Source organism: Tenebrio molitor, chromosome 2 (assembly GCF_963966145.1).
Source record: "Tenebrio molitor chromosome 2, icTenMoli1.1, whole genome shotgun sequence".
Taxonomy (NCBI): Eukaryota; Metazoa; Arthropoda; class Insecta; order Coleoptera; family Tenebrionidae; genus Tenebrio; species Tenebrio molitor.
In genome coordinates, this window is record NC_091047.1 from 6,296,783 (window position 1) to 6,320,030 (window position 23,248).

A 23,248-nucleotide genomic window follows, 5' to 3' on the forward strand; every position below is an offset into this window, starting at 1 on the left:
CGCTTTTTTTTCGTTTTTTATAATTTTATTTTCGAATACAAATATTTTACAAAGTGTTACTTTACTTAAATAGTCAACATAATTTACACAACCATAATTTGCTTATCTAATTTAGATAAAAATTAAATATATCATAGAATTTTAGTCTACCTAGAATATGGCTTGAAGATTCAAAAACTCGAGTAGAGGGCTTGCGTGACCCTAGGCCTATAACTTTCCCTATGAATTGTACTATACTGCCCTTTGTAGTTGGTATCCGTATTTACGAAGTGCTCTTGCGGACTACTGTACGGAACGGGGTCATACCTCTGCCTGGAGGGCTTCGTTTGATAGTAATTGGTACTCGCCCCCTCGAGAACATACCTAGGCCTTTGAAAATGGTTGTAATTGTATTCGTTCGCGGAGCTAAATCCCGTGGGATAACCCCGCACTGGTAAATTGGGCAAAGTCGGATTGAGTGCGTCGTTCAGAGTCACGTCGTACTCGTCCTCTTCGATTTCGTCCAAAGGGTCAGGTTCTAGCAATTTGGGTTTTTGCGTCGTCCGAGGCCCCGAGTATTCCTTGACCGGCTTGAAGCCTTGTCTGGCGGGAATTTGGGGGCGGTTCGAGACAGGTTTGAACTCTTCTTGCGAGTCGACCTGCGCCGAAACGTATTTTTGCCGAACTGGCATTTTGAAGACCACGGGAGACTGTTTGAACGCAGGTTTAACGTCCACGGTCTCCACCCCAAGATCCGATTCTTCTACTTCGGACTTCTTGTCGACAGCTTTGGCGCCTACCGGTTGCAGACCTCGGGGCGAATACGGATTGCCTCCTCTGCTGGGCAAGAACGGCCTCTTCACGATTCTCACAATCGTGTCGGGCCGTGGTAAGTCTTTAGCAGTCGTGGTGGTGGGTTTCGGAGTGGTAGTAGTGGTTGTTGTAGTCGTGGTGGGCGCTTTCGTTGTCGTAGTCGTGGTAGTACTCGCTGATTTCTCTTTGTGCTTTTCTGATTTAGACTCCGGCCTTGATCTCTCTTTGTGCACCACGTCCTCATAATCGTCGTCGTAATAATCATCGAGTTGTGGTGGTTTTTTGCTACTGGTTCTAGCTCGCTCTCTGTGGACTGATCCGTATTTTGGTTTGGGCGGTCTTCTGGGCAACTCTTCTTCGTAACTCTCTCTTGATGACTGAGATGCTCGCAGTCTCGACGCCGAGGATGTTTGTTTCCTGGTGTCTCTTTCTTCTTCGTGCCGAGTAGTGTGTCTTCTAGAATCACTCGTTTCTGATTTTCGATGGTTTTTTGGAGGGGCTTCTTCCTCCTCATAGTCGTCGTAGTACTCTTCGTCTTCAACAGGCGGCGGCTTGGTGACTGCTGGTTTGTAGGCGTACTTGCTGGCTTCACTCTTGGGAACCGGCGGTTTGATTTTGGGGGCGGCTCTAGGTCTGTCGTAAATAGAACTACCACTAGTAGGTTTGATTATAGGTTTGTCAGCCACAGGCTCTGGGGGTGAAGGTTTATCATTCTGCGGCACTTCTTCGTCTTCGTACTCGTCTTCAATCGGTCGTCTAGAACCACCTTTCGGTCGACTTCTTCTCCTGTCTTCCTCTTCTCCCGAGTAGTCATCGGCGGGACGTCTCTTGTGACTCCTCCTGTCCCCCGGTCTCTTGTCTCTTGCCTCTTTATCGTCATCTTCAAACTTATCGTCGTCTTCGTATTTTCTTCTATCTTGATTGTTCCTTCTGCGATCCGGCCGCCGATCGTCCCTCCTGTCGTAAGGTTTTCTATTGTTCCTCTCTTCGTCTCGCCGTCCAGAGCCGCGCCTTTCGTACCTGTCATCTTCATATTCTTCGTAGTCATCTTCGTAAATCGGTCTAGGTCGAGGTCGCGGCCTCTTCCTTCTTCTGGCCTCGGACCTCTGCCGTTCTTCGTAGTAATCATCGTACTCCTCGTCGTCGTAGTAGTCGTATTGCGGTCGCCTCCTGCGGAAGGGGCGGCGACGGCCTCCGCCGGGTCGTCGAGGACTGGCGCCCGAGACTTCAGGGGGCGGGGGCGGCTGCGGCGGCGGAGTGTACACTATCACAGGCTTGGCTGTTGTCGTCGACGCCGCCTGGTACAGAGCATCGTTCCTGGAAGAATCTCCAATAAAGAGAAGCAATACAATGACGGATCGGTGCAAACCTGTGCCAGTATTTCTTGGAGTTGACGCAATCTACTTCGGAAACGAAATGACAAATGAAGGTTTTCTGGTCAAAGGCGGTGTAATTCGCGCATAGAAAGTCGTATCTTGTTCCGAAGAGGCAGTGGTGGTACACCTGTAACAAATTATACGACCTTGGCATCAACGGGTGCTTAAAAAAGACGTAGATGGTCGACGATTGAATGTTAAATGTGGTGTGTTGCAACTGCAAAAGTCCAGATATCTAGTACTTACATAACTGGACGAAAGGAAAGTTTGACATATTGCAGTCTTTAAGCAGGCGTGGAATTTTCAAGTGTGTAACGGTAGCAGAAAAAAGTTAAAAAATTATAAAGCTATTAAGCCATTAAATCTGAACTAATGGTTGCATTGCTTTGCACAATATCTACTCCGACTGAACCGTTTCTGGTCGCTGTTTACATAACTTTGGAGAAACCGAAAATCTGCAAAATACCGAAGGTTTGACGGTTTCCAGAAGAGTTTATTTCTCGTCTCGGTTAATTTACTCTTGCAAAATCGCAAAAAGTGTCAAGGGCAAGTTTGTACAACACCGAGTAAGGTGAATCTCGTGCTAAATTTCATAAATTTTTGTTTGCAGCTCTGCCAAGATCTACACAATCATAAGAGGATGTCTGGAAGAAAACGCCAGTATTATTAAAATAATTTGAGACGTCAACAAGATGCAGCTTTTGTGACATCTGGACGCAATTATCTACAACACCACTGACAGTGATACCGTAATTTGCTTTGTTCGTTCATGAAGCGAGGGAAAGTGGCACAAAAATTTTTCAAAAAGTTCCGCTTTGCAACAAGCGTGATTTATGCTATTGTGTGTATTTTTCGCAATTGTGCACTTCAGTCATCAATCACGATCCGACTTCCGGCAGGTCTGCTTAATGGAGCAAAACTGTATCAGTAATAAATATGGCGGACGCGGGATGCATCGGTAATTTATTGCGGCAGATCAAAATATTCGAGTAAAATCGTTTCCGGTGCTCGGCGATCGGATTAGTGATTAGATAACACTTGGATGTTAATCTTGAAATATTTCGCCCCGACATAACATCGACATCACCCGGACATACCCATCACATTTCCATAAACATCGCGTTTTTATTGCTTGTACCGTGTTATCTGTTTTGTTACAACTGCAAATGTCAAAATTATCTGTGCTCCTGTGTGGAACTGGTTTTAGATCTAGTCTTGAAATTATGTAGAACTGGATTTGAACAAAGGATCTGGTTGGAAAAGGACTTTTGAACAGAATCTTCCAGATTCGTTGACCGACAAGCAACGTAACACCATTACACGTGTTAAATTAATTGCTACGGCAAACATTACAAGCGCGCGGCGATACTGTATCTCTATTCTTTGTGTGTTTTGTTTAGAAATTTCCATTTTATCGCTTGTTTATTTTAAACGAACAAAAAGCAGACTCGGTACCTGACGGTAACTCACCAGAACAATTTCACTGTCGGAGTGAAAGTGAATTACAATCAACGATAAAACTGGCAAGGTCGTTTCTTTAGTGACAATTGTGGTTCAGTACCCGATTCTATCGCATTTTTTTCACGCGCGCAGATACGATCTGACCATAGCGAGGCGCCGATTTCGTAACAACTTCTCAGAAAATTGCTGAAAAGTCCTTCGCGTCGTTCTGACCTCAGCGAATATATTAGAAAGCGTAAATGCAAGAGCTGGGCCATTCGAGCTCTGTCTTACCGACGTACCTGGCATTTGTGGGGCACGCTGGCGTAGAACCCGTCGTGCAGGCCGTCGCACTTGAAGTCGATGTCTTCGGGCACCCTCTCGTAGAAGGGGTACTCGGACAGGTTGTACCCGTTGAGCTCTTTGGGCAGGTTCGGGTCCCAGATGTAGTCCAGTTGGGGGTTCCCCGTCAGGGTGGGCTTGGTCACGTTGGAGGCGTCGGTGCTCGCTTCTGTTGCAGTCTGCAAGGCATAAATCGCAACAGTAGTGAAGGTCGCGCAGGATATTGGAATGTCGCATGTCAGACAGATTCTAACAAACGTCGAAATGGAATTGTAGAAAGTACGAGATGTAGACCGAAGCGGAATTCTTTTGTAATTATACACATAAATAACGACTTCAACACCGGCGATAATGAGTTCGTTGCGAATTTTATAAGTCGCAAGTCGTAATTTCCACCGTGTGGCTAAATTTAATCAGTTGTGGATTAGCGTAAGTGGGTTCGAGCGGACGAGAGAATATGGCACCAGCAAGGTACCTCTAGGCAAGGACAACAAGCTCGGTTCCAAACAACTTGAAAAAATCACCTGTTATGTAAGAACGGTTAAATGGCTGAAATAAAACGTTAATTTTATGGCCAGCTGCGTTACAATACAGAAATTATATGGATTAAGCGAAGAAATTTCACATTGTTTGATTTTTCATTGCGCACTTTTTCACTTACCCACCAGACCTCTACTTTTATTTATTCCAATTGTGGCTAAACGAAAGTGAAATAGGAAACCTTGAATCGATACAATCAATATGTCAACAGTAAAATGTTATTTTAATGTCATCTAATGGGATCTTCGTTTGGTTTATTATTCAACAGTTTTTACGCGCATTACGTAAAATGCATTCTGCGATCCGCAGACCAAACGCGCGACTAATTTAATTTCTCAAAGGACAAGATCCAGTTGGTGAATTTTATTATAAAAATTACATCAAATCGCTTTCGATCAAGTTCAGAGTTTCAAGTCTTCGGTGTCATCTATGCACCTTATGTCATCTTCGTCTCTGACATAATCTAAATTCATGGGTGGGTGGTCGCTCGCCTCTTGGTAGTACTTGAGATCTTCCGATAATTTCCACTTTTCGCCGAACATTCTCTGCAGCAGTTTGTACACCTCCGAGAGTTTGCTCGGCTTGAAGGGGGCGGCGTTCGGCGGCAACATCTTCAGTTTTGGCAGTGTGGGTGGCGTGACGCTTGAATTTTGCTGCTGCGAGAGCAGTCTAGTCTTGCACAGATCTACAATGGATTTTTTTTGCTGGACTCAAAATGTGACAAAATTGGTTGATTTTGGGTTTCCTAGGTTACCACGTCAATTGACAATTGTTATGTTTAATTCTGTTGCGGTTCACAAGAGTTGTGCTCGATTCAAGCGTGGTTCACACTCGAGATCGGTTTTGGGAATTTTTCGAGTCGTAATGTTAGATAATAAGGAGTATTTTTAGAGATACAATGGTTTGTTGAATGCTCCATTATAAATTTTAAATCGTTGACTTTCTTTTATTTATGGGGGTGGATGGGAAAGTCACGAAACTGGTTTCGTTTCTTTCTCCACAATGGAATATTTATTATTTTTTACTTTTAATCTCTGACTCAATAAATAAACATTTCTGTCAACATTTTAATGTGGGTATCAAAATGGATCGATTTATACAATATCATTAGCAATTTTTTGTTGCATTTCTAGTTGATATTTTAGAGATTTGTTCTACATAAGTAGAAAAATGTAAAAGATGCAATCTGCGAAATATAGATATTTTCTGAATGTGGTGGATGGCGATGAAAACGCTTTACTGTCTTGAAATGTTTTAAGCGTCCGAAAAAATTGCTTAGATGTCATAAAAAGTAATTGATTTAAAAAAATTCGGAACAAGTGCAATTTAGCGTTAAGATTTTTTGGGAAATTTACAAAAGCACCTCTGATATGCTGATTGTGGGCTAATAAGAGAAAAGAAAAGGATAATTTGGAGAAAAGAATGAAATACTCGTAGTGTAGGATGTAAATGAAACGTTACACATTCGTGATATGTTTTAAGATGTCGTTGTGAATAAACCAAAATGACTAGCGACAAATTAAAGCAAATTGTTGCCTTATAAATTAACCAAAAATTAGAGATGAGCTTAAAATAAATTTCAAGCAAGTTTGTTCGGAAATCAACGATAGTAACTGAAGACGGTACGAGATGGCGCAACTGGAATGACGCTAATGACAGTTTAATTGGAAATTGGCAAATACAAAGTGGTCCGAAATGATTGTGGTATCGTAGTGGGTTGAACAATTTGAGTGTTTTGAATTGTGACGCATACTAGGAAAATGATACCAACTATCAAAACTCGTCAAAATGACAGGTATAGGAGAGGTTAGGTTTATCAATCAAACAATATTAACTAAATCAGTTTGTAATGGTTTTGAACCAATTACAACTTCTTAGAATACTGACTACTTTTCGTTGGGTAAACCCGAGGCATCATTTCACTTTCTTGTGAATTTTTGAATATTGACAACAGGCAAGGAATGACAGAAATGATATTTGACACTTGTCAGCGGCTTGGAGGTTATGTTTGGTGTAGTGTGTGTAGTGCGGGACCTTGTCGGTGAAAGGTGGCAAACCTTTTTTTTCCGATCCAATCACCCTACCACAATCATTTTGGAACACTTTGTATAATGCCGGGAAAAGAAAGAAAATTGCTTAACAACAAATTAAAAATATTGTCGTCAATGTCATTTTAAAATGCGTGGTATTGTCGCAAATTAAAATTGTTCTCTGCTTGGTTGCATCTAGTGTCAACAAAATGTCAATAGTACGTTGAAACGTTGAATTGTCAAGGATTATTTTGAAAATTCCAAACAATATAATCATATTTTAACAAAGTAAGAATAATTTCTTTAATGAATTAATTTTGTTCCAACATGCTTTACGTTTCATTTTATGAATAAAATTTGACAAAGAGATCATAATAACAGTTAATGTCACATGACACAAAACTTAAACGTAACTTTTTATTTTAATTCTTTATAGCAGGATTCTAGAGCGTTGCTATTTTCAAGATAAATTGTATCGGGTGTTCGTTTACATTTTTCCTCAAAGTTGGCGTTGAAAAGTCGATTATGAACGCACCACGAATTAGAGGTTACGGATATAACCTCACTTTTTGTGGTGTTTGTGTTTTTACTCTTCAGACGGAGGAGTGGTGTGTTCACAATCGACTCTTCAACGCCAACTTTGAGGATAAATTTAACACCCGATACTACTGATGCATTTTTGGTGTCCTAACAGCCTCTACATAATTTATTAAATGAATTGCTGAGGAACTTCGTCAACACTTTACTTTTTTATTATCTACAAATAAGTATTCGAAAAAATCTTGGAAATCTGAATTGACCTGTCAAATTTAATATAATCTGTATTCGTTCAGATAAAAATAAGAAACGGAAAAGTAATGTAATAGTATATTGTTATATGAGTTGCACAAGACAGTCTATTGTCGAACGAGAGGGTTTAGAGCACGACGAACGCAGTGTCAAACCACAGATGTCAAGCGTTTATTCAGTTTTCCTGGTTTTTGTAATACCACATGTTGGTTTTTACTCTAAAAGAATGATTTCATCGCAATAAAATAATGATCAAAGTGAGGTTATGTACACCAACTGAAGATACGGCCTGCTTGACGACAATTCTTTTAAACACTCGTTACCTATTAGAAGTGAAATATGAAGTCTAAATAGATGTCATCAAACTTGTTTCTATATTTTTCAAAAACGTGAATTGCCTTTTTCCTGTTATGTCAACGTAAAAATTAATTTCTTCAAACAAAATTTTAAATCGGTCGTTGAATGGAATTTATTCCAAATTGTGTAAGCTAGTAGCCAGATAAAAAAATACTTCAGGGCCGGCATTCGACCCTCATTAGTCGTTCAAACGTATTTGTTCAAATCCGTGCAATCAAACACCATTCTCCTGCTTTCAAAAGTGAAATTAATTTAATATTGACCATTCTGAAAGGCAATATAACTGATTTACTAAAAAATGCCTACAAGCACCACTCGCAAGTTAAAAATAAAACTACAATTACCACAACTTGTTGACCCCACTTTAGAAAACGAATAATTACAAGTTTTACAGGTGTATTACGATAAAGTCGCTCTACAAGTATTTAAAATTATTTGTTACAAATTTTACACTAATAGAACCACTTTATATGTGGCGATAAATTAAAATATTTACACACATACCTGCATAGATAAATTTATGCATTTGTGTTGCCGTTTGATATAATTAATTAACCACTTGTACTTAATCATCGGTTGATGTTTAATTATTGTTGTAATTTATGTTCATTGTGCGGTTATTAAGGTGAAGTAAAAGCCGGAAAGTGTTGAGGAATATTTTTTATGAAAATTAATTAGATAGAGTTATCGAATATAAATTAAAATTGATGGCATTAATGACAGTTGTCGTCCATTTATTGACAGGTGATATAAATATCATTTTCACTTTTTTAAAGCCATCAATGTCCACATCCTATTTATAGAAAATTCATCATCAAAAGTTTTCTGCAAAGCTTTTGAAAATATTATTTTTGTTAAAAGCCCACAAAGTTAACAAACATTGGCGGATGCATTTCGTTTCATTTGTGTTTTTAAACTTGTCACCTGTCACATTTGTTGTTACGCTAATGGCGGTGCAAACAATGCTATAAATAACCGCGGACGATTTAAATATTTAGGAAAGTTGTTTTCAGTGATTAATTTATGATTAACTGACATTTATAGCGTCGAGTCTTCCTTCGGCGTGAATGCCTTTGCGCGTCCTAATGCCAAGGTTTTGTATTTTTTCAAATCGTAGCTTATTACTTTCACACTAACCTCGTCTGGGGAAGCTTCGGACAAATTGGCTTCTGTGGTGGTGGTTGTGGATTTGGCGAATATCAGCGCCGTAGCCCTGATCCCGTAAACATCCTGCAGACTTAACCAAAGAACACCTAACAACGAGAAAAAGCTCATTAACGAGAAAGTCGAAGTGAAAAATGAAAATAATTGTTTATGTGCATCTGACACGGCAAGACATATGCCACGCAATAAAATGTAGGTGAAGGTTGGATCGAGTAAAAAATCGAACGGTTTTCGATAAATCGGCGGCCGTAAATCAAAAATATAAATTGCAAATTTGATCGACTTTCTTGGCGAAGAGTGAGTGGGACAGATTTGTATTTCATGAGTGTAGTTACTCGGGCTTAGAATGGCAAATACTCAATCCGGATCAGATAATTTCAGTAAAAGTAAAATGGAGTAAGAACAAGTCGAACAAAATGGAAAGTCCGATTTATGAGAAAAATGTCGCGTGCGCCGTATACAGAGTGGACACATACCGGCGGACAGCAGGATCCAAAGGCCGGACGGCCTTTTCATCCTCCTGAAACAAAGAAAAAATTGTATTAAAAACCGTAACATCCGTCCCAGAAGGAGTTGAATCCTTGCGCAACCGTTGTGCAATTGTGCCATCGCTAATTTATGCATCTCGAGGAATTTTGAAAAATCGCGTCGGGTTGCATCTTCACGAACATCGTGAACTTCGTAATTGCGCTTTTAGTCTCGAGGCAAGGAGGGCAATGAGGCAAAAAACTCACGACTAGGAGTGGTGAAGCAAGAATTTCGTTGGAAGGTCTGTCAATTAAAGCTATCTCGAAAAGGTGTGAAGTTGGGCCGTGCACCAGGCTGCACTAATGTTACTTGAGTGAAAGGGAAAAGCGGCTCCGGGAAGGCGTGATCAACAGAATTCGACATATTAGCAATTATCTAATTGAGGTATTCGGATGCAAAAATGTGTAACTGCCGTTTTATTCATTGAAAGAGAACGTGCTCGGTTTGGTTGTGCCTGAGGGGTCATGGTTTAGGTGTTGAAGCACCGGTGTAATGGCTTAAATTTGCACAAACATTGTTATTGCTAAAAATACCGTAAGCGCTGAGGTGGTGAGGTCGACGGTCATCAAAGCTTTGCCTTTGATGCGGGTTTTATGGTCAATCAATTTGTACAAAGCTGGACAATGAATTATTCATTAGTGTTTGCGAAATTTGCCGGATTGTGACCTTAATTGCAGTTAACAGGTGCACCTAAAAAACGTTGCAATAATTTGTTATTTTGATTTGCTTCGAATACTTAAGTCAATTAATAAGGTGAAAAATGTAATGGTTCAAATGAATGCGTTTCCGCTTTTGAGTGGTTGGGTACAATTAATTTATCGAGTAATTGCACAATTTTACATTGAAAATGAGGTTCCGGTTTTTGCAGCAATTATCAATTTGTATTGTGGCTTAAGTAAATACGTCACACGTGTTATAAGAAACAGTTTGTATGTTGTCCATTAATGACCCTAAATGAAAATTTTCTTTGCGACCACTCTATAAGGTGCAGTGTAGTTCCTCAAAAATTAGCAACTATACAACAGCTGTTGTATAAAATGTTTGAATTTTTTTTCTGTTAGGAAATACGCATGGTTCAAAAACAAATTACAACAAATTTTCAATATGTAAATTAATAATTGTATCGGGTGTTCATTTAAATTTATCCTCAATGTTGCCGTTGAAGAGTCGATTGTGAATGCACCAGTCGTCAGTTTGCAGAGTAAAAACACAAACAACACAAAAAGTGAGGTTAGATTTAAACAGCTGATCTGTGATCTGTGATCTGTAATCCGTGGTACGTTTACAATCGACTCTTCAACGCCTACTTTGAGGATAAATTTAAATGAACAACCGATATAACCATTGTGTTTAAGTAATAAAATAATAATTAACGAAGAATTAATTCAAGGTGCGTCTTTTTCACTAATTTTTGAAAATAACAAAACTTGCTTTAGTTTGAATAACCCTCAAAAAATTCTTTTCGGGTGCTTAAATTCCACTCGCGCTTTATTTCTAGATCTGCGAAATATTTCCACATACTCTACATCATTTTAGAAATTTCTTCGTGATTCCAGAAAATTATAGAAAAAATTAAAACTAAATAAAATTGGAAAACAGACGTTATTAAACATCTCTAAATTGTTCTAGAGAGGAAATTGATTCTAAGTCGCTATTTCTTATACTCGTACATATCTACAGGGTGTCTCAAAATTTGCGAATTTCGTATTCAGAGCGTGGTAGGGAAAGACCTAGTGGAGCTTGAAAAATAGCTCTTCCTGAAGAAGATATAAGCACTTTAATTTTGTTCAATACATAGCAGTCTTCATATTCGCAGCGACAAAATACTATTCTAGCTAGGTTGCCGTTCCATTTTTAATAAAAATTACAAAAATTAAAGATTTTTTTACTCCAAAGTAAAGCTATTCATCAAAAAATTGTTTTACCTACGTTATTATTTTCCACAATCATCTACACCATAAATAACAATAAACACTGAACTTTTCAGCTGTATTTGAAGAAAACGCACTTCAAAGAGTGCACCTTCAGACCAATGTATCTTTGTGGGGGGAGTCCAGATTTTTTTTTAGTTTGCATATTTGGACTGCTGAAGTGATCGCCTACAACGCTCTGAATTCGGAATTCGCAAATTTTGAGACACCCTGTATAAATCTCGACCAAGTAACGAGTGTTCAAAAAATTGTGGTCAAGCAGGCTGTGGTATTTCTCTCTTTTTTTCCCAACGTACATCGTCATTTTAGTTGATCAATTCTTCGGATACGAATATACCTAACCTAATTTTTATCAGATATGCATTTTATTTATGTTGCGGTTCAATTTATATCATTTCTGTTTCACAAAGTATTGACAGCTAATGAAGCTTCGCCATACGTTAACAGAAGCAAAAGCAAGGACCAAGCAAGTTTTTTTGAACACACGTTACTTTCTTCGGTTCATTTGACTGTCCGGTGCGTATTGAAAATATTATCAAGAGTACTTAAAAATTCTACGAATGCATGTCCACCATAACATGTTACATTTAGTTAAACGACAAACCATTCGCTGTTGATCTTGCTCCAGTTGCGAAAATAACTTTCTCTCATAAATGCCTTTTGTTTGTTCGGCTGAATAAACCATTTTGTAATTTTGGATCAGATGCTTTAAACAGTTTTTTGTAAATAAAGCGGGGATTTTGAGGTTAAACTTTACAATAGTGATAGGGATGACAAGGTTTCATGGTAAAACACTCTTGACACCTGATTTTTATTTAAACACCCGATAGAAAAATTTTTCAAACTTTTCATTATCCTTTCCTTTTTTACACTATTTTAAGAATGTTTATTGTTTTGTTTCTTTGCGTCTCCGCAGAATGTAATTTATTTACATGACTTACTTTTGTCCAAAAACTTCTTACCACAAACCAGTTTTCACACTGAAATGAGCCAATATTATTCTCTTTGACCGCGTTAAGCTGAGGCCATCAATTAAAATAATAAATGGTTACATTTACATTTTTTTCTTAAATTTATGAGACATATCGAGTAACAAAAATTCGTATTTTTGCGTCCACATCAATCAGATATTGCAAACTTAACTTTTGAAAAAGGTTACATCATGCTTCTTTCTTCTGATTCGCAAAAATAAAAAATCTCTTAAAAATCTATCGGGTGTTCATTTAAATTTCCGGTCAAAGTTGACGTTGAAGAGTCGATTGTGAATACACCACTCGTGTAAAAACGTAAGATTTAAACAGCTGATCTGTGATCTGTAATCCGTAGTGCGTTCACAATCGACTCTGCAACGCCAGCTTTAACCGGAAATTTAAATGAACACCCGATACATCTGCGAGTTATTTCTCCAGTAGTATTAATTTTAAAAACTGAAAATACTGTTGTTTTCAGTAGTCGAAGCAAGCAACATTTTGCAATGTAACGCGAAATAAAATGTCATTCTCCTCTACAGCACATTTTAACTTTTTCAAGACAATGTTTCTGATTGCGCTGTTACGAAATATTTGTTCATATAATTCGAGTGGACCGTCATATTACCGATTAGGTAACTTGTTTCTAACAAAAATGCTATTATTAAACACACTTTTTATCTGTCTTTCAACTCGACTAAATCTACATTCGCAAAAACGTCGTAAAACTGTTTTTGACGATTAAGACTTGGACAAACTCCCACAAGCTTCAACAATCCCCACGATCTCTCGCCCACTTTCAACAAGACAGATGTACCGATACATTCCCCACAGAGTTCATAATTACTTGTTGCTGCACCCCACAGTGCACCAAATTTAGAAATCAAACTCCATCAAGATAGATTTGTTCTGTGGAAATGACAGAGCACACGTCGTGTTCACGAATTCGATAGGTACAACATCTTCGAAAATAGATGAAGGCGTAGTTGCCTCTCTGGAGTTGTTTAATATTCACGACGGCAACAATTTCGAAAGAGAACAACAATGCAGCGCGACTTAAACGGCAGCCTAACGGAAACGGCTCGAGGAAATGAAACAACAAGTTCATTGCACGACATCAACGCTTTTTATTTTACAAATCGGCTTATGTAAAATCGGTAATTGCGACCGTCGACCAGTTTCCCATCCAATCAGCGAGATTGTTATTAAGAGAAAACACCCGTCACGTGATCCGGTTCCAGACCGGAGTGCAGTGGTTGGGTCCGTACTGTCGCAAACTGTGTCGAAGTTTTTGTCGGGCACAGTGCCGTACCGACGAAATTTCCACGTCTGATGTGCAATTGTGTCGTAATTTGTCCCGAAACACGTACACCGACAGGACTGAGCAACGGAGCCTCTCCTGGCGTAGAAAGTAAAAGTTGTCTGTTACTTCATTGCCACCGGTAAATCGATACACAAATTGGGCTAACACCTAAAATAAATAATAACGTGAGCGACACCTTTACGTAACGGCGACCAATGATTGATTGTCTGTGTTTTGATTGTCGGCTAGAAATTTCGCCGTGAATCACCATTTCACCTACTACCATGAGGAAGTATTTGGGTCGGTGTTTGGGGAATTTAACCTTTGGGATGTTGTTGTGACGACGTTTTGGTGATATCTACTTGGCGGGTGATGAGTTGGTGGCCTTCGCAGAAGCGAGGAAAGACGCTCGTTATGGCGAGTTTCCGGGACTTGTTCAAAAATCTAATTAATCCGACACGTGTGGGCGGCGTTTTGATGAAGAAAAGCTAATTGCGGAACACGCCGCCGGTGGATCGAACCCAAATATCGGCGTTGGTTTAGCTCGTAAGTCCGAAACTGCGCCGTGATGGATGTACGTTGTGATTACCAAATGCCAAACAAAATACCAATTTGATTTGACATTTTGGAACAGTTTGTCTTGCAAAAGAATCGGTTTGTGGTGGCAAGGAATGTCGTAGAAATGTCACTTTTGGTAAATTTAGCGATTGCAGTTAGCAGGTGTCAGCTGCGGAAACGAGTCTGAGATGTAATAATGCATTTTTGCAAGGACTTGACATGATAAGCACTAACTTGAGCACCAGAGCCTTTTGTTTTGATTTTTATAAAAAATAAAACTAAGCCTTCCGTTATCTTGTTCCAAACTCCTCATCAATCACCTACTATACGTTTTCAAGTGGATATAAATAGGTATAGGTACTTCTGAAACTCTATATTGAAAAGGTTTCACTGGACCTTTTGAATTTCTCAAATTTAATAATTGGAGGACAAGGAAAATTCTGACAATGTGATTTTCTTTGCTTCTAATCAAAACCTCCAATCAATTTTCTATACAAAACCTAACTCTCCGAAATTCCGTTTGGTTTGGAGTTTTACCAAAAACCTGGACTACCTCTACTCACGAGTAAAGAAACTAGCAAAATAACAAAAAAAGAAACAATACAAGGTATTCCACTTAAGACTTTCAGGTCTTATATCTCTATTATTTATGGATCAATTTTTGTGAAATTTGGAAGATAGGTATTCTAGTGAATGAAGAATAAATAACTGGTAATAAAATGCCCGATTAATTTAAAGTTAAATTCGACAAGCCTTTATCCATAAATGCAAATATGTTGCAGAACGTTATCAATAATTTTAAGTTTCGTTTGGAAAAATGCATTGATGCAAATAGTGGTACATCTGAACAAAATTTCACAATGATTCTCATTTATTTCATGAATATGCGCCTTTTATTACTTTTTGGAAAATTGGTTTTTTCCTCTTTTGTAGTACGACTACTTTTAGGATTTTTTGCGTTATAAAAAATACGATTGGTGAGCAGAAAGGATAAGAAATACTATCGCTGTAAAAACTGTAAAACGAATTTTAATTGATGAATAGAAGTGTTCATTTAAACTTATCCTCAAAGTTGGCGTTGAAGAGTCGATTGTGAACGCACCACGAATGATCACGGATCAGCTGTTCAGATCTAACCTCACTTTTTGCGTTGTTTGTGTTTTCCATATAACTAGTTATATGGTGTTTTCATTCTGCAGACGGACGAGTGGTGCGTTCACAATCGACTCTTCAACGCCAACTTTGAAGATAATTGAACACCCGATACACAGGTGTGTGCGTATAAAATAATCATATTATTATCATTATAAACTGGATTACAAATGAAAGTAAATGCTTTTAAAATAATGAAGTTATTTTATGTTAAGTAATTAAAAACACTGCTACTAATGACAGAATTTTTTTCATTTATTTTATTCTTGGGTAACGATTTCATGGTTAAGTTACTTGCAGATTTTTCCATGAATATTTTATGGCTACACGTTTCACTTTTTCAAAATTCATAAATGCTGCATTCCACTGACAGTAACAATTTATGTTTTAACGTTTTTCTAAATTGCTCTTAAATATTCCCTCATTATCATTAAAGGTATTTACGTACTTTTAGATAACTGTCAAACTAGTAAGTCCTGTAATTTTCCGTTGTTGATATTATATACGTTGATCGTCGTTTCTAATAGACAATAGAAACAGTAACTAAATTTTAAAATCTAACGTCAAATAATGATTAATCACTTATTAGCTTTTAGCTTATTTGAGAATTTAATAAAAAAAGAGGCCACGCCATCCAAGCAGGATTTATTTATCATTACGGGTATTTCAATCAAGTAATGATAATCCCTTTGAAAGCTTTATTTATATCAACATTTATTTTTCTCTACGCCCAGTTTTACACGACATCCAGGTCGGTGTTTGTTCACACGACATTACTCATTACAGACAATACTGTAATCAAGTAATGAAGCTACGAAGTGTTGAAATTACAACGGAAGGCGGTGCCCCGGTGGCCACCCATCCAAACGCGTCTGTGCTGCTTAACTTCACTGATCGAACGATGTTGATGCTTTCATGGTAATTGGGCCGCCGTATTATTATGCACATTTTATACGCAAACACTTTTTTGTAAGTGGATTCTCAATTGTGGGACAAACTGAAATCATTTTGGTTTCTGTTGCATGACTGCAGATTGTAGCTCAGTGTTCACAACGTTCGTACGAAATACATTTTTATTCCTCAGTACTCGTATTTTCTATTTTGTACAACGCCAAAGAAGAGTTTTGTCAATATACAGTATGTCCCTGGATTGAGTTTACAAGAGGAAAAAAATTTTTAGTTTTGATTTTATGTAAAAACTTCAGAGGAATAACATTTTTTGCTTCATCTGAAACCCCCATTTCCGTTATTAAAATCTCAGTATTGATACAGTGTATTCTTAAATTAACATTTTTTGTTAAAATTTGGAATTTGTTGGATTTGGAATTAATTTTTATGTTATAAATTTTATTACAATTGGCCTGGTTTTTTGACAAACAACTTATTACTGTTTCAAAATGTTGTCTTTAGAACAAATAATTTATTTAATCCAATGTTGGACCGGTTTTTGTCACATAATTACAAAATTGAATGAAAAATTTCCCAACAGTTATGTATCAGGCATGGGTGTTCAGAAGCTTAAACTTCGATACAGGGTTGAGTTATGTACAGAAAACGGCGCATAGTTAATAGAATAGTTTTATATTCAATTATCATTTGATTTAAAAAAAAAAAAAGGAAAATATTTTTTCTGCATTATCTTTGATTTTAATGTTAAGTCTTCCTCTGTGTTGAAAAAGACTTTTTAATAACAGAAATGGGGGTTTCAGATGAAGCAAAAAATGTTACTCCTCTGAAGTTTTTGCGTAAAATAAAAAAAAAAAAAATTTTTCCCTCTTGTAAAGTCAATCCGGGGACATACTGTAGAGTGAAACTTTGAGGAAAAACAAAGAAAGAACTTTTCTACGTCTGCATATTTGCAGTTCTTAACTATGGGAAAATATCTTATTCGTGAGTTGTAATCGTCCAGGAACTCTAACGTAGTGTGCACTTTAACATCAATAATAAGAAAATAGTTATTTTCATATGAGTAGCGGTGTCAGATTACTTTTCAGGTCGAAATTTGAAGCACGAGGCGTTAGCCGAGTGATGCAAAACAGGCCGAATACCTCAAAACTGACAGCACACGAATATGGAATAAAGTTTTTCGTGTTCGTTTGGGCAAAGTCTTAAAAAACATTAATTTTGAGGTTATCTTTGACAGATGTCAAGTTAGGTATATAACCGGGAAAGTTTATATGTATATTTAGTTATATACATACCACTTTCCCAGTTATGTATCTCAGGAAACGAACATGAAAATTATTATTATTTGACACCTTTTATTGAGAAAACAACTACTTAGCCTACAGAGACAAATTTCCAAAATTTAAAGATCCGTTTATTTATGTCCATCATCTGTTTCATTGTTAAGCTTTTAACGATAGGACCTGCAATATAACGTTCTTGGACGACTATCGTTCTTGCAATACCAAAAGGTTTAGCTATATCGCTAGAGGGACTGTAGTTTAAATATTTTGACAGCACAGATATGCCTGAAATACTTTTTTAAATTTTATAAGCGTTATTATAATATAGCCCAAAGTGACCATTAGTATTCACAGTGATATGCCTGAAATGTTTTTTTAATTTTTTATAAAACCGTTATAATATAGCCCAAAGTGACCATTAGTATTCACAGTGATTATAACATAATAATAATTATTATTGTAACATATTGTGGCAAGTTGACGTCTAAATTGTGAGGTTGAGTCAATATCCACAGTAAATATTTTGACAAAATAGAAAAGTAATTTTCCTTTTGTGAAAGTTTAATTGAAACGGCAATAATGTAGAATAAAAAGTTCCTTTGATTTGTCGAATGTGCAAATTCAATTAAATTTTCCATACAAATTTAAATCTGTCGAAAAAGAGGTTAATAACGAGATAGTTGGAAAGACATAAGTGACAGGATCCCATAGATATTTAGATTCTACAGTACACTGAGACATTGTAATTAAAGTACTTTAATTCAAAGATATAATTATATTGTCCATAATTAATTTATTATCCAAGAATCTCAATAAATGTGCGCCACGATCCAAGTATCTGTTTCTCCACACTCCACCGCACCTGATATTTTTTCCAAAGTATCTGAATTACAAATTGCGCCACAGTCATTCTTTGCCAGTCACCGCGATAATAACGGCAATTAGCAAGCATTGCAACCCGAAATCCGTCACAAGAGCAACACTTTCCAAATTTCATCTTCTTCATCACTGTTTCTACACAAACTCGTTTCAATCACTAATTTATTCAGATTTTCTTAATTGGAACCATCTAAATTCCAGCCTATCGACGTTTTTTGAAACAATACAAAATGACCCAGTTCACATTTGTCACAATCGAAACACTTGTACGATCAAAGTTTTGCAAAATCTCGTACAATATCGACGAGTTGGTAACGACCCATTGAATTAATTCCATCGCAAGGATGGGAACCCATCGAGCTAATCCAAAATCCAAAGACAGTTCCCCAAAAACGGTACCAACTGACTTCGCTTTGTCGTAACGTGTAAACAGTTGGAAGATCGTTGCCCCCGCAAGAATTCACCTTCTCCTTAAATTTTTTTGGCAATGATGGTAATAACATTGGTAATATATTTAAACTTGAACGATTTAATGTAAATGTAATGTAACCGCGTCTCTGCTTAATTGCCTAATATAATTTACGCCAGTCGCTGACGTCACTCCGTCACAAACCCGAAAACTCCCACAATTACACCAATTAAAACAATTTTCCTGTTCCAATAACCTTCGGACTTTCTTGCTGTTAATTGTTCGATTCGCTCAATTACAAGCGCGACTAAATAGAGCAGAAATCGGCGTTTTGATAATAACTCGAGACCCGCTCGTTATTTCTGCACCCATTATCTGACATTGTCTTGCTCGTAACAAGCGAACACATCAGGGTCCGTCGAGATTGTGATCGCTCGGTCACAACACTCGCCGCTTTCAAACTCGCCAGGAAGTGCAGATTTTCAGCGCCTTGCAGAACACCGAGCATATCCCGATCTTACGCAACAATTATTGATTTATGCGGTCGCGTTATGTAAAACAATTTTAGTCGGTAATTTAAAAAAGTCACTTGCATTAATTACCGTACAAGGAATAAATTGCCGGTTGCGAATTCCGCACCGAAGTTTCTAAAACACCAAGTGCAAGAATTTGGTTTGTGGCGAGACTGCACTTCCTGCGTGTGGCGACGATGCCTTGGAGGGCGTCGGCGAACGGCCCAACCATGTGGAAAATGGTAAAAATGTAACTGGCGCGATTAAAAAGCCGATCACCTTCACTTTGCTCCAACAGACGTAAAAATTCGCCGGGAGCCACACCTCAACAGCGGTTTCGTATTCCTCGCACAAACATAACAGGTGCTTTTGTCATGTCGATATAACAGTTAACAGATCGAGATAAGTCGGAATTCGTCGACACGAAGTCAGTGGAAAATTTCTGACAGTTAGCACCACTTAACGCCACCGGTCGTCGAAAATTGTCAGATTTCTTTATGCAATAAAGCGTGAATTGTTGCGTAAGGACGAAGTGTGCTGGTTCTGCAAGTAAACCGGAAAATTCTGCACCCAGGAAATTGCAGTCCAGAAGGGGAGTTTGACAGAACGGTTGTGGCGTGACCTTCTACGAAGGAGTTGGTGAATGCGAGTGCTAACAAATTTCGTTTTAGAGTTTCGTAACCGAGCCCACTTAATTACTGTACTGGGTGCTAAACATATCCGTTGCTAATTCAATTTGGTGTAGACGACGCACTTCCGTCTTGTCAATTTGTGAGGAACGTTTTTTGGAGTTTTTGAAACTCGTCGAACGCGAGTTATTTAGCTGGTCGTTGTAGAACTGCATCGAGAATTTATTTTGCGGTTTGGAGGAGCTCTCGGTAAACAGGCGATTGGTCAACAACATTCCGTCTTTTTATGTCTGGTCTAAAATAGATAAAAAGTTAGCAAAAGCGCAACACAAAGGATGTAGCAGCAGAGCCGGTTTTCTCAAAACGACGCTCTTTCAAAAAGTTCGTTCAACTTGGATGTACCATCCAAGACGATAACTTCACAGCTGTAGATCAGTTTACACGACAGTCCTGGTCATTATTTAAATGAAACACAAATTAAAAAGACGGTAATGGGTTTCAGAGAATTTTGGCAAGTTTTTGTGACTTCGTGCTGTGTATTTTTTGTGGAGATGTCAATATCCAGTAGATTATTTGATGTTTTCAATTCTAAGAACTGTTGAGTTTGGTCAAGCTTCGAGAAAAATTTTAAGCCGGATAGGTGGACGGACCCATTATCGATAAGCAACATAATGTGTTACGTGACAGTTAATTAGCAATTTTCGGTAAGATATTCAGGTTACAAAATAAAAATGGACAGAAATGTCGCACCCGATAATTAGGTAACAAACTGTCAGTTCGATATTTCGTTGATTATAATTAATTATAATTTGATTGTGTTAGGAAAGTTTTCGGTCGAAAACAGCGCGAGGGAAACCGTAAAACAAACCAAACAAAAGTCAAAAATTCTTGTTGAGGTAGATAATTGTCTCATTTGAATTTCTAATTACTTTTTATAATGATAATGATTAAGCTGGAATTAAGTAGACACTTCAGGGAAAATAATTAAAAAATCGAATGTCATCGCCACGCAATTTGCATCGAGAATTTTTCCCATTATTGCCTTATCTTGCTTTCGTGCTGGGAGTAATTAGGTATACAGTGCGAAAGAGTCGCTCCATATGGGAAGGTTTTTTATCTTACTTATGGAGTTTTTGAGCTACCTTAGACCATTGTTTTCGGTGACAGAAGTCAAATTTTAATCACAAGTAAGATAAAGTACTCACTAGGGAGTAAATTTGACAACTGTCATTTAACTTGACATAAAGTATGTACTCACAAGTGACTAAATTTGACAGCTGTCATTTTACTTGAATGAAACTTCATTTTTGGATTTTTTGCAATAATTGCACCTGTAAGATAAAACGTCGTATACACACGTGATCGAAATGCCATTATGAAACTCGTGAGAAGTGTCCCACTCGTGCGCAAGCGCACTCGTCAGTCAAAATTCTCACTCTTGTATAATGATGCATTTCTATCACTTATACTTAATATAATATATTAATATGCATCGGTTTAGCAAAAATGTCACTGCGGCAACCGACGCTGCTCTAAAATATGGCTGACAAAAGTTGTCACATGACTACCGGTAGGTCTACGTCAAATTGACGTTTAAAAAATCTGAGAACGAGGTTTTTGGTTTGTGTTGCATATTTGAAAAGGGTCATGGGCAAAAGTTGCTCAGAATGAGATTTTTGTGGATTTTCAAAACAAAATTCGATAATTCATCGATTTTAACAAAAAAAATTTGAACTTGACGTGTGTCCAAACTTTGGACATCTTAAACTAGCAATTATTTTTGTTGTGAGAACTTGTTTGAAGCAATTTTCGAAATATGGTAGAGTAAGGTGACAACCTTGGTGCATTTTTTTTGGAATTTTGTTGTGAAAATTTGCACCTGACGAGAAAACCTCGTAGGAATCAACTTTTTCCCCTAACCTTCTCCGATATATTCAACACAAATCATGTTTTTACAATTCTTTTTTTCAAATGTCAAATTTGCGGTGCACAGGAAGTCACGTGATAACCCTTGTTTTGAAACGATTCGGGTAGTAAAATGTATCGATCAATAAAAATGTCCTCATATGGTGAGAACCCTGTATAAATCAGGAATTGAGAACAATCGGTGACATTGAAAAGTAGAGGTATTAAAATGTCAAATTCGGCCATTTTTGAATTTCAGTTTTCTAAGCCAGCTTGCGTGAGTTGATTTTGTTGTTGTATTCGCGGTCGCGTCCATAGTTTTTATTTGCAAAAATTTGATCACACCTTACAGGTGTGTTCGGAAAAAACCCTGCCTGGCATAAATTACAAACATGCTTCTCATTATCACGGACACGGGAAATTAATGGTGAATGACAATTGCAAATACGGGAGAAAGGAAAACTGATTGGTGCATTTTTTGTTGTCACGTGTGGTGGTCCCATCTCTGCTGAATAATTATCGTAATTTTAATTATGCGATGGTCACCGGTTAATATTCAGCGAAAGTTGACAAATAAATGTGGAACTTTGACTTTTACACGAAATGTCAGGCTGCATACTTACGGCGATGTGCTTTATATTATTTGCATATTTAAGAGTTTTTCCAGCACTGCGCGTTTCTAACGCAATTGCGAAATCCTCGCGCGCTATTAATTATTAATTACTTACTTATTATGTGACTTACCTATGTGTAACTAAAACACTGTTTTCCAAAGAATCGATGTGAAAAATTAACGCATATCACCTCACACTTAACACTTGCGGATTATCGAACTTCGACTTGTCTCTTGCAAAATGCAGCACGTGCAAGTAGGTCACCAGAGTCAAAACAGTGGTCAGGAGCAGGTACTTCAACTAGCTGAGTAAAACGTCTTTCGCACAACCCAAGAAAATTTTCGTGGCGTCGGGAATTTCTACTGCAAATGAACCAAAATCTGTTTAGTTATGAACTTGTTGAGCGGATGGAGCGAAAACGGCAGAACCGCATACAGCCCGAACCTGAACAGTTTCAGTCCCAGTTTCGAGTAGACGCAGATTTTTTTATATTGACCACATCGATTCTGAACCATCGGTTTCACTTGTTTTTTAAAAAAGCGCACCCGAAACTGTTTATTCACTCGTCGTTCGAATCTCACCTGACTGCTGCAATCCAAGAGAGCCGACTAAAGGTGAAGACTGAAAATTTCAATTCTTCGGCTAGTCCTGCGTCATTTTTACGGTGCGGTCGGGGACTTTCTACCGGAGTCGCGGTGCCGAAGACCCGATTTGCCGCTGCCTTGAGAACGTGGTTCACTTGGAACAACTTTCTAAGGTGGGATATGAGGCCTTTTCCGTCTCTTTCCACCATAATAACAGGGCCATTTATGCGCTCATTAATTAGTTTGTGCGCACACTA

At 37.9% G+C, this 23,248-nt stretch overlaps 1 protein-coding gene across 1 annotated transcript; it reads right to left on the reverse strand.

Annotated features, from left to right (window-relative positions):
• Positions 1-3: 3 nt before the first annotated feature.
• On the reverse strand, positions 4-23,147 carry LOC138124812 (zinc finger CCCH domain-containing protein 18). The gene is made up of 7 exons (XM_069039981.1): positions 22,989-23,147; positions 22,538-22,769; positions 9,307-9,350; positions 8,804-8,919; positions 3,911-4,129; positions 2,162-2,295; positions 4-2,109 (listed from the first exon to the last, which is right to left on the reverse strand). Exons 3-7 carry the CDS (start codon positions 9,344-9,346, stop codon positions 171-173), a joined length of 2,448 nt encoding a protein of 815 aa, XP_068896082.1. The 5' UTR covers positions 9,347-9,350; positions 22,538-22,769; positions 22,989-23,147; the 3' UTR covers positions 4-170.
• Between the last annotated feature and the right edge of the window lie 101 nt (positions 23,148-23,248).

Excerpts from the sequence above, each read along its gene's own strand:
- LOC138124812 (XM_069039981.1), bottom strand. The coding sequence starts at position 9,346 with ATGAAAAGGCCGTCCGGCCTTTGGATCCTGCTGTCCGCCG. Across the intron at positions 8,920-9,306 it reads TTGGATCCTGCTGTCCGCCG|GTGTTCTTTGGTTAAGTCTG; the intron begins GTATGTGTCCAC and ends TCTCGTTGTTAG. Across the intron at positions 2,296-3,910 it reads GCGTGCCCCACAAATGCCAG|GTGTACCACCACTGCCTCTT; the intron begins GTACGTCGGTAA and ends AATTTGTTACAG.